We start from the raw sequence: 11,883 nt of genomic DNA, 5'->3' as shown, positions 1-11,883 counted from the left end.
GTGGGTGGCAAAGTGACATACAGTGCCTATAGAAAATCATCATGCCCCTTTGAAATGGTTACTTTATTTGTCTTACAGCCTGAAATCAAAGCCCAAAGAAAGTAACTATTTCAAAGGGGTATGATGATTTTCTATAGGCACTGTAAATCATTTTAAATTCAAATTAACAAAGGAATTCAAATGAACAATGGAATAGTTTAAACAGAGTATCAATATGTTATCAAGTACTTTTATGTTTTAACATATTTTGTCATGTTTCTAATTGATCATTTCATTTTTTGTCTTTCAGAAAATATTCTTAGAACTTGGATGGACACATCTCAAATTTGCAAAAAGCAAAATTGCCATTTATCCGCAACTACTTTTTTTGCGCTTGCTTGCTTTGTTAATTTTATCTCATATTATATTCTTTTAATTTTATATACATATTATCTCTGTCCAACATTTCCTGACTGAAGGATGATATTTTGTCAAGAATTGTGAATTTGCAAGTAGAATATACTAAATAAGCAACTTCAAAGGACTCAATTGGCCATTACATTTGGCCACTACATTTCAATGTCTCTACATTTCATTTCTGAATTTGAATTGTTTATTATTTATTAATTTATTTAATTGAATTTGGTAATGCATATAGGCTTGTGTATCTCATACTTTGAGCAGCTTTTATTTATTTAAGAACTATTTACTTATTACATGGGCTATATTAGTGCACTTGAGGCACACATTAACTAATACTTTTGAGTGCTATCGGGTGTGTTGAGGTGCAAGATTTAATGGAAGGTCCAAGATCTAATGTATTCACAATGTTTGACTACTTGTGTGTTCAATAAAACGAATAAACAACTATTATACAAGACTGAGCTTGATACCTGCTGCTCACCAAATACACCAGTCAGCAGGCTACAAGAAAGTGCTAAAAAAGTGCAGTCATCAACCATCCTCTGTGATTGTAGCCATGAAAAGAAGAGCCCAGCAACTTTAACACTCCATTCCTTTGTGAGCTTAAAGTAAAGCCCTAGCTGGCACCTCAACAAGAGTTGAATGCCAAACTTAGATGAGGAGCTCACTTCCAAAATCTGTCACCTTTCTTATCATTCCTAAAGTGCTACAAAAGTGCAGTCATCAACCATCCTCTGTGATTGTAGCCATGAAAAGAAGAGCCCAGCAACTTTGACACTCCATTCCTTTCCAGAGTGTCTGGAATTTCCCCTTGGGAATCAATAAAGTATCTATCTATCTATCTATAGGGAGCCACTAAAACTTGAAAGATGTACACACACTAAGCAACTCACTGTTCAACTTCAGAGCCTAGGGTTGGTCCTGTGTTCTGGCTATTTTGTAGTTTGAGTCCCAAGCCCAGACAACTAGCAAGTGAGGCATGTTATGGCAAAATTCAGGGCCCATTTGAAATCCTCTTTACCAGTTGCTAACGAATGTCAGTAGAGCCATCTAGTGGATGAATGAGGACTAGTAAGGTGCAGAAACTGCTTGCCAGAGTGTTTGGTCACCAGTATAAATATCACCTCTCAAATATAAACAAACTAAGGTTAAACACTGGTTGCATTGTGCCCAAGCCAAAAACAACACTTGAAAAGTACGTGATTATGCGATTTGCATCATTTATTCCATACACAGGTGTCTTGGAAAAATGGACATAGCTGTCCTTCAAAACAGTAAGTCAACAAACATGGCAAGGAAAAATGACAAAACAATCTGACAAAATGAGATAATGTAATAACGAACGCAAAAATTCAGTCCATGTCAAAACATGGCTGGGGTTGGGGATACATGACTTGATAAGCCTGGAAGTGGGGGTTCAAAGTTAGGCTACCAAGTTCTGCCGACCTATCTAAGGAGCAGCTTTACAATCAACTTTACAAGCCTAGAGCCAGTGAAGGAAACTATAACGGAAAACGTCATGGAGACCAATACGGAAAAAGGGTAGAGGGCTTGAGATGGGGTCAACTATGAAAGCGAGCCCTGTGAGGTCTAAAGCTGTGGATTCACGGATTAATTAAATAGAACACTTTTGTGGTCTAATGTCCTTGAGTTTCATTCATAAAGTAAACTTATCTCCTCTGAGGAGTAAGACTAATTTTTGACAGGATATGGAGCAGACAGTGCTGTTTAGAGATGAAACTCACAGATGAACAGTGGTGTGGTGTAATATATGTGGGAGGAGGCTTGAAAATCAACTATTCAAAGGAAGAGTGGAAAGAGAAAGACAGAACATAAAGAAGAGTAAGACATTCATCACTTATCAAACAACAATCTGTTCAATTAACATTAAGCATTAAAACAATATTCTTAGATATACAGAACACAAGCCATGGAGAACTAACGTGTGCAGGACACCCAAGCAGAGCGGCACTGCAGGACCAATTCCTGAGTCCAATGCAGAATCCCAAATCACTGGAGATTATCTTATTGATTTCACTGTTATATACTTATACTTTTTTAAAACAAATGATTCTTCAGTTTAGTTTTAAAAGAGATATATTCCCATTGCAAGTTGCCACAGCCGATGCATGTTTGTGTGTATGTATGTGTGTGAGTGAGTGTGTATGTGTATGTGTCGTCTCAAATCCTGACCATTAGCTCTGAATGTATCCTCACATGTCAGCAAACTACCAAAGTAAAAACACAGGCGGTCTCGTCTTAACCGAAACACAGTGCAGAACCACTACGATGATGAAATTCTACCTTACTGCTAGATGATACCTACAAGTCAACTGGTATAAGCAGGACACAAAATTATGTTTTTCTCTCTCTTCCTAATCTTAATCAAACTAATCAATTTAGATGTTTGGGATTGTAATGTTATTTTATAACTTGATTAATAGTGCACTATATATTCAATATGCCATGTGTTACCACAGATGTAAAACCTTGTGATAGTCTGATTTTGCATCAAATTAATAATGTTCTCTATCTTTGTAACATTAACAGTTCTCGGTCACTTCAATTAGGCATAGCACAATCAAATAGCAAAAAAAACATACTGACAAACCAAACAAATTTCATCATTGCTCAAATTTTCATAATCTAAATGGTATTAATGAAAGAACAGAACAGAACAGAACAGAATGGTGATAGATAGATTGAATGAAGCACTGGTGTCTTTTATTTGGATTGTTTCCTTCTTTTTTCTTAATGATTTAACCCCAAACGTGTGGATCAGTCAGATCGAGAGGCGGCATCAGTGCTTGGACCTGAGCCCTTCAGCCCAGCAGATCAGCCCAGCATGCAGTTGGGTGAAGGGTGGGGGTGGGAGGAGGGTGGGTGGGTGGGTGGGTAGTTGGAATGGGTCGTGGTCAACAAGTCCAGACCCAGGTAAGGCCTAATGTTTTCGGTACAACTCCCTTGCAGTCTTACTCACACAGCATGAGAGTGGGTGTGAGAGAGTGAAAGAGTAGACAGAAAGACAGAGGGAGGTAAAGCGAAAGGGAGACAGTATGAATGCCAGCTGATGAGGGAATGTTGAGGGTTGCTTGGGGCAGAGTGTGATAAAGGCATATTAAGACGTACTGTGTGAATAAGTGGTCCTTCAGGACGAGTGTGTTTGCCAGAGCAAGCACAAACTAGTCGCTGTGTTTTAACCCTGTGCGTTTACAAACAGTGTGTCCAGTAACATTTGACAAATACTTCCGTGTACACAAAGGTACAGTATGTCCAAACAAGGTGTTTCTGAAATGTTCACAGTATGTACAACTGAATGTCCATGCCTGTGTATTTATTAATGCATATGTTTCTTGCCGTTTTGAATGTGGTGTTTGTGTGTTGGTGTGTTGGTATGCATTTCTGTTACAGATTGAATTTATATGTGTGTATGTATGTATATGTGTGTGTGTGTGTGTGTGTGTGTGTAGCTCCTTGGGTATGTGTGATGGGGATGTGTTCATGGCTGTTTCCTGTGGGAGAATGGCAGGTTGAAGGTGAGGATCAGTGTGTGAAGGTCACAGTGGGGTCACAGAGAGGTCAGATTCGGGGCAACTGCTTCTCAATAAACTCCTTCACAGCAGACATCTCCTGTGGAAAATAAAACAGAGATGAATTTAGAGGACTAAGTGTGCACAGCAACTCGGCAGACATAGACATTTATGCGTGGGATCACATTAGCCAGCGGCAAGCGGCAGCGGCAAGCGTAACGCAACGCTCAGACCATAATAATGAATCCAAAACATTCTATCTCGTTCCTAAGTTCAATCTTTGTTGTTACGTTCTTAGATACCTAAACATTCTAAAACTGATTGTGATGAGCCGAGCGTTGCGCTTCAAAGTTGAACCAAGTTCAACTCCACCATAGAGAACAATAGGAAACCTGCCGCTTGCCGCTGGCTAACGTGATCCCCGCCGTATGCTCATATGAAGGACATTACGCAGGGCACACAAGATAATTTCTCACATCACCCACCATGCACACTACGCCTTCCAGCTACTGCCCTCTGGGAGACGTTACAGGACAATTACCTCCAGAACAACCCGCTTCATTCCAATAGCAATAAACATTCTGAACTCTAAACACTGAGGATTGTTGCGGATTAAGTATGACCCTTAGTTATCATGTATGAATGTGTCTGTCTGTATGAATGCTATACTACGTATACTGTATCTTTAATGTCATGTTGGAACCTGTACCAAGGGCTGTACTGAAAACAAATTTCACCAGCCTGGCTGTGTGGTCATTAAATCAAATCATCAATCAATCATATCCTCACCTGAACGTGGGGGCTTTGCACTAGACCAGTGAGACCAAAGAGACAACACAAACAAAAAACACAGACAAACAAACACATACACACACACTGACCTGAGGACAGGAGCTATGCATGACATTGGGGTAGGTAATGAAGCTGATTTTCTGCGGCGAGACAATGCTCTTAAGCTTTTCGGATGTCATGGCTCCAAACTGCACCGGGATCATGGGGTCCATCTCCCCATGGCACTGGAGGATGGGCATATCCCGGTTCCCACTGTTACTCGCTGCCTGTGGAGCAGACAGACCAAAACACCACTATGTTAACATCCCTGCTTAACTGACCCTGACAGACACCCACATGTGAAGAGTTTCATTCCTCTTAGGCAGAAAAATTATGGCATTTTTGTCTTTTGTTTTCTTTACCGTAAACATTCTATCTTAAAACCCCACTTGGATTGGGACCTCTGTGCTTTTGAGATTTTGAGAACACTTCAAAGTACTGTGCATCCCACAAAGTATTTCACATACACACTGACAAAATCATGACTCAAAGAAGAGACCAATAACATAATCTAATCAATGCTGTACGTGTGTGTGTGTGTGTGTGTGTGTGTGTAAGTGTGAGTGTGAGTGTGAGTGTGAGTGTGTGTGTGAGTGTGTGAGTGTGTGAGTGTGAGAGAGAGAGAGAGAGAGAGAGAGAGAGAGAGAGAGAGAGAGAGAGAGAGAGAGAGAGAGAGAGAGAGAGAGAGAGAGAGAGAAAGAGAGAGAGAGTTACCTGAGGGAAGGACTTGTGTAGTGGTAACCAGCAGCTCAGGGCAACCACACCAGCAAGCTGCTGCTGGCAGGTGAGCGCAGTGTAGAGGGAGAGAGCGCCGCCCTGCAGGACAATAAGTACAATGTTGGAATAATAATAATAATCGCGTTATTGATCCACAACAGTGGGAATTTGTCATTGTGTCCACAGACAAAATAAATAGACAATGAATAGAAACAACACATAGCACAATCACCCTTTAAAAAAAGAAACAAACAATAAGTAACACTTTCACAACACACCAATATTAAAGGGATAATCCGGAGTGAAATGCACTTTAGATCAATTTTTCGGACTATTGGGAGTACATACGTTGAGTTGACACCAAAATCATGTCATTCGGATGTATTTTGAGAAAGTTCGAGCTCACCGTTTTTAGCCAAAACTCGTTAGCCTGGAGGTGACTCGGGCATGTCATTTCGCCGCTACAAAACGCTATTTTTATACCTCTTCTACTGTTCCAAACAACACTACACTTACGTGGTAGTGAGTAGAGGGTCCCTAAAGCCAAACCGAAGTATCCCCACGTCTTTATGTGGTCGGATAGAGAGTCCAGAATGAATTTAATCGAGTCAGTACCTTTCCGGAAATGTCGCTGTTGCAGCTAGCAACGTTTTCACAACACTTTACTAACATTTCCGGAAAGGTACGGACTCTCTATCCGACCACATAAAGACGTGCTGATACTTCGGTTTGGCTTTAGGGAACCTCTACTCACTACCACGTAAGTGTAGTGTTGTTTGGAACAGTAGAAGAGGTATAAAAATAGCGTTTTGTAGCGGCGAAAGGACACGCCCCGGTCACTTCCAGGCTAACGAGTTTTGGCTAAAAACGGTGAGCGCGAACTTTCTCAAAATACATCCGAATGACATGATTTTGGTGTCAACTCAACGTATGTACTCCCAATAGTCCGAAAAATTGATCTAAACTGCATTTCACTCCGGATTATCCCTTTAAGCATGGACTTGGACTTGTGAGTTGAGAAGTGATATTGCGCTTGGTATGAATGATTTTTTGTAAAGGTTTTCGGTTGCTTGGATGACCATGGATAAATATTTACCTCCATCCCACCCCCACCAAAAGAGAGGTAAGATTTTGCTTATTTGCACAAGCTAATTCATACTACCAGTATAGTTTTACACCACACATCAGTAGATTGAGCAGAGATAAACTTATTTGGCTGTGTGCAAGGCCACACAATGAATAATTGATAATAATCAATAATCATTAATAATGAGAAATTCAGTTCACAATCTCATAACTGAATGTGCTTTTAGATATGTACACTATTTTGCAACATTTGGATGCCTATTTATGTGCTCCTGCCATTGTGAAGGTATGGTGAAGGGTATGTGATGATGTGGGGCTATTTTATTTCCAAAAGCGACGGGAACTTTATCGGGATGTATAGTACCCTGGATCCATTAAATAACTGGTCTTTAAAAATAAAAATCAGCCTGCCCCTATGGTAATTTAACATAGGGTGTGTGTATACTTATGCACCCTGTATTTTAAGGAAGAACTTTTATTTATTTACAATACATTATTCAATTACATAGACAATTGGTGTCCTTAAAGGTTTGATTTTTTAAAATTAAGGCATTAAGATGAATTTCCAAAAGACAATTTTTTTATTCCTTCTTTTTAGGCAACTTACGCATTGGTTCACAAACTTTCAAGAAGCACTGTAGATGCCCAGCTGTGGAGAACAATGACTAGATGGCTTGAACCTGTAGTTTGACTCACCTGTGAGAAGCCCCCTAGAAGCACCCGGTTGGGGGGGATTCCGTTCTTAGCCTCATGGTCAATAATAGCCTTGACTGGAGAAGAGAAATTAAGTACATTAAGAATGCATGTCTGGTTTATGTTGTATCTGAAGCACTGACTTTAAAGGAAACATTGTCCCTGAAAAGTCGGTGAGTCTAGTCAATGGTTTGTGTGTGTGTGTGTGTGTGTGTGTGTGTGTGTGTGTGTGTGTGTGTGTGTGTGTGTGTGTGTGTGTGTGTGTGTTTAGCTTTTCTTCACTCACTGTTCTCCGCTGCCCTCTTGATTCCAGCCTCATCTTCTGGAGACTCTGGACTCAATCCCATCAGATCAAACCTGAGTATGGAAATACACTGTTAGACAGGCTCACACACTTATCCCAACAATACAGATGCACACAACAGGCACTCACACCCTCATCATGGCAGCACCAGCATCAACTTCATAATGCTCAAATATATTTATACGAAAACACACCCTAAGCACACAAGCGTGCATACATACATACGCACGCACGCACGCACACACACGCACGCGCACACACACACACACACACTCCAGATGCACAAATGCACATCCTATAAAACACACAGACAAGCACCTACTTCATTACACATACGCAGACAGACACCGGCATAACCTAACACCCACATAACAACCCAACTCACCATGAGGGCATAGTCATCTTCATGTTCAAGGTAACAGGTATTCTAGGCCTGTGGAGCAGAGAAACAGAGATGAGCACTGCAGGAGAGCTACAAGTACCACTTATGGAAAACTGTTATGCTTCAAAAATTGCACTTCAGTGCTAGTCAGAGAGCATCACACTTTTAAACAGCACATTGTACATCAATCTGTAGGATTATGCATGGGCACGTTTCATTCATAACAGTATGCCTCATCCAGTTTAAGTGGGTCAGTGTAAGTCAAAGGAGTGTGAAGGTTGTACCCTTTTAGCACACTTAAAATGGGAGGTCGGTGATGCTAATTCAGAACACCTCTTGCAAGGACGATGAAGAACAGTAAACTGCCTATGATGAGTCATGACAATGGGACAATGGGAGTCACAATTCAATTATGAGGATAATTTGGCCGCTTGAATCTCCAAACGGCCCTCTTCCCAGAACGAAGACAAAAACGGTGCCTTTGATGAGAAAGGTCTCCCTGTGCACCTCAGCACAAATGGGGCCATAAATACGCTGTTGTGCCGTGAATCTGCAACTGATCAGAGCTGGTTTACTCACGCGTGTGGGCAGATGTACTTCACATAGGGCAGTCGGATGGACGTCATGGCGTCCGCCCAGCCATGTCTGTGAGACAAGAACACACACACACACACACACACACCCACATAAATATACGCATGCACGAGAGTGTTGGGGCAAGACAGAGATAAATAATGAGGACTTCTACACCACAGGACGAGCAAAAAAAAATAAAAAATGAACTCACCCAGAATCACCTAACCCATGGAGGAAGATAACCTGTAGAGAAAAATAAGGAATAGAGTTTGTGTGATTGGTGAAGTGAAAAATGCAAAGCAAAATGTATTTTTTATGCAATCTATTCTAAATGTCTCTGTGTAAATCGCATTTACAAGGACTTGAAGGCACTAGAATGGCTATTCTATAGGTCTATACGCACTACTTTACCCCTCTGAATTTGTTTAAAGTAACATAAGATGTCAACAATGTGTTATAACATGGTTGCTGCAGGTTTCAGTAACTCAAATGTAGGCCTATTACTTTTTAAGACCATTATAAGTGAAATTCAAGAACAGCTTCACAAGCACAAAAGTTTAACCAGTTTCTAGTGCATAATATTTTTATATTTAAGAACATTTAAGTCCCACATTTTATATTATTAAATTGTAAACTTAAGTCTCCACAGAAACCCTGTATAAGCTAATCCACAATTCATCTACATAAGAGGAAGTACGGTATTCAAATCCGCATTCAAGGGTTTTATGGATAGCTCACCACATTAGCTCACCCCAAAAAATGCTAATGACAAATCATGACAGCAGATATGGCTAATGTGTTACTCTCTGGATCTCTGGGACTGGCACTAATTCCTATCGACTCCCAAGCTATGAACCAAGGACTCAAATCTTCCTGACAATGAACACAACCACTGAGAGATCAATATGGCGCAGAAACAGCAGGTGTCTATCTTGCTGGTATTCAACATCAGGATTAGAAGTGTACTGAAGAGAAGAGTCGGGAGGAGAACTCTGTTGTGACTGTATGAGACTCTCAGTGTGTGTGTGTGTGTGTGCGTGTGCTAAGATGAACGTGTGTAAGGAAGAGAGTGAGTGAGTGTGAGTGTGAGTGTGAGTGTGAGTGTGAGTGTGAGTGTGAGTGTGTGTGTGTGCTAAGATGAATGTGTGTAAGGAAGAGAGAGAGAGAGAGAGTGATTGTGTGAGTGTGTGTGTGTGTGTGTGTGTGTGTGTGTGTGTGTGTGTGTGTGTGTGTGCAGGAAGACTCACTGCAGCTGTCTCCTTCTCGGTCCCCGACACCGTCACAGCCTCGGCAAGCAGCGGCACAGACATGTTGTTGCCACACATACACTGGAACAGGTGCTACTGAAGGAAGGAAACACATACACACAGTAAGCAGAGGTCCCACTCACACAAGTATAATGATGCTGCCATGGGAATAGGGGGAGGGTGTCCATCAAGGATATCAGATCTACACAGACATCCGTTCCTAATAAATGGCCCTGCACACCTCAGGAACAACAGTCTGCAAGGCCACAGTGACTGAGGAATGTCAGCACTCCATTTGTCAACTCGCCCTGACACTAAACAGGCCTCTACACACTCTCCACTTATTAAATTGCTGCTGCTTATGGTGTCCATCCACAATGCTGCAGATAAATCCCATTAATCATGAAATGAGGACGTTTAGCAATCAAGATAAACAAGGCTGCATTTCCTGGCACAGGTAGAGTGCACAGACGGGGGGGGGAGAGATAAGAGGAGGAAATTCTCGAGACAGAGAGGGAAGGGCGTATGGAACAGGCAGGAACAGGCAAGAACATCAGTTAATGGTTAAACCTGCTTGATTATGCAGTAACTAACTCATAAATACTCTGTGAAAATGTATGGGATGATCATGAGGGAAGATCACCACGATTAGGACAAGGAGTTAAGTGGAGGATTTCAAAGATAAATATGCCTTTGACAGGCCTTGTGACCAGTTTTCCCCCTGGGCAACACAGGCAACATTAAAAATTAGCACAGGAGAACACAATGCTGATAATTTGCCTCTGTAGTCTGCAATGCAAGTTCCTTCCTTTATGGAGAGAACGCCTCACTAAAGGTCACCATGACCGCCCTCAGTGTGCGCTTATTATGTCTAAAAATGACAGGGGCCCTAATAGTCTTTGAGTGACATCCTACTTCTGATTTTGTCACGGTCACCAGTAGTGCCACAACTGTCAAAAGAATGCCATTAAATCAGTCAATAAGAGGAAGAGGGTAAGACACACACAAAATGAGAAGTCAACGGCCTATCAGCTTGGAGCTCACCGCTGCGCTCTTAGTACGGTAGCCTGCAGACAATGCTTGCTATGAGAACCTCTAGTAACAACATCATGAGTTTCCATCTGACTTGTATTACAGAAAACAAGTGGTCCTGTGTTTCGTGCTGGTCTTAACTTTAACATCATTATCCTACATCAACAGCGACGTTCAGTGGTGTGTGTCATTCTCCCCATCGCCAATTATCCGTAACATTACCGCAGAGCTGAATCGGTCATCAATAAATGCTCATCAAATGGAAGTGACCAACGCTGCAACGAAGCTACAGCAAGCAAATGACTCTGCTAAGACGCCACAACATTAACTTGTGGTAATATAAAACGAAAGACGATCACCATCACACGCACTGCTGATGTCCGCTAACCCGGGACAGAATTAGAGAAGTGTCATGAGCCACTGTCTCGTGGTGGGTACCTGGGTCAGTGCGCACGCCACTACGGGGCAATACGACAAAGCCCCCCTGCATCGACCGCTCATAGGATGTCAATCATGTTACGCATTTATGGGAGAGGGGGGGGCACAGAAATGACCGGCACATTGACGCGAATAAGCTTAAGCTAAATCAATAAGAGAGGAAGAAGGGGGGTGGGGGGTGGAAAAATAATGGGGATTCGGAAGCAGCTTAACGTTGTTGATCGAGATTGTGGAATTCAGGAATGGATGAGTGAGACGCAGCAGACTGTTGCAACTGTGAATACGATACATCCCCACAACCACCCAGCTTAATCCTGTTTAGCTAGCTAGCTCTTCAGTCTCACAATGAACCAGTCGCCCGTAGATGAGGCTGTATTGTCTCACTAGCTCAGTTAACCTCTGCTGTACTTAAGGCCTCAAATCGACCAACTATAAAAGTCGATAAACGCCCCAACAACCAGCGACCAACTTGTGACGATTGGACTGTGTTAGAACAGGTCCATGATTAAAATAGTAGTATAATAAAACAGCGGCCCTTTAGCAGAAATTCATACACTCACCGCTTGCTATCCCAGGTCACACCGGAACTTCCTGCTGCTGCCAAAAAGGGGCGGAGAATAACTGACATCACAAATTCCACACCCT

General features: G+C 41.9%; 2 protein-coding genes across 6 annotated transcripts in view; one reads left to right on the top strand and one right to left on the bottom strand.

The window, feature by feature from the left end:
• Positions 1–859, top strand: part of si:ch211-250g4.3 (uncharacterized) — a 59,804-nt gene extending 58,945 nt beyond the window's left edge. For all 5 annotated transcript variants that reach the window (XM_062530243.1, XM_062530242.1, XM_062530241.1 and 2 more), the window contains one exon: positions 290–859. The gene's annotated coding sequence lies outside the window, so the exon portion shown is untranslated. The remainder of the gene's footprint in view (positions 1–289) is intronic.
• A 748-nt stretch (positions 860–1,607) lies between these two features.
• On the bottom strand, positions 1,608–11,876 carry lypla2 (lysophospholipase 2). The gene is made up of 10 exons (XM_062530225.1): positions 11,799–11,876; positions 9,769–9,864; positions 8,733–8,764; positions 8,525–8,590; positions 7,949–7,996; positions 7,546–7,616; positions 7,263–7,336; positions 5,478–5,579; positions 4,814–4,990; positions 1,608–4,032 (listed from the first exon to the last, which is right to left on the bottom strand). The coding sequence occupies exons 2-10, from the start codon at positions 9,844–9,846 to the stop codon at positions 3,982–3,984; spliced, it is 699 nt and encodes a 232-aa protein (XP_062386209.1). The 5' UTR covers positions 9,847–9,864; positions 11,799–11,876; the 3' UTR covers positions 1,608–3,981.
• Between the last annotated feature and the right edge of the window lie 7 nt (positions 11,877–11,883).

Source organism: Sardina pilchardus, chromosome 24, assembly GCF_963854185.1.
Source record: "Sardina pilchardus chromosome 24, fSarPil1.1, whole genome shotgun sequence".
Lineage (NCBI taxonomy): Eukaryota > Metazoa > Chordata > Actinopteri > Clupeiformes > Clupeidae > Sardina > Sardina pilchardus.
Note: the sequence above shows the minus strand (reverse complement) of the source record. Positions and strands in the feature narration are given on the sequence as shown.

Excerpts from the sequence above, each read along its gene's own strand:
- lypla2 (XM_062530225.1), bottom strand. The coding sequence starts at position 9,846 with ATGTGTGGCAACAACATGTCTGTGCCGCTGCTTGCCGAGGCTGTGACG. Across the intron at positions 7,337-7,545 it reads CAAGAGGGCAGCGGAGAACA|TCAAGGCTATTATTGACCAT; the intron begins GTGAGTGAAGAA and ends TCTCTTCTCCAG. Across the intron at positions 4,991-5,477 it reads TACACAAGTCCTTCCCTCAG|GCAGCGAGTAACAGTGGGAA; the intron begins GTAACTCTCTCT and ends TCTGCTCCACAG.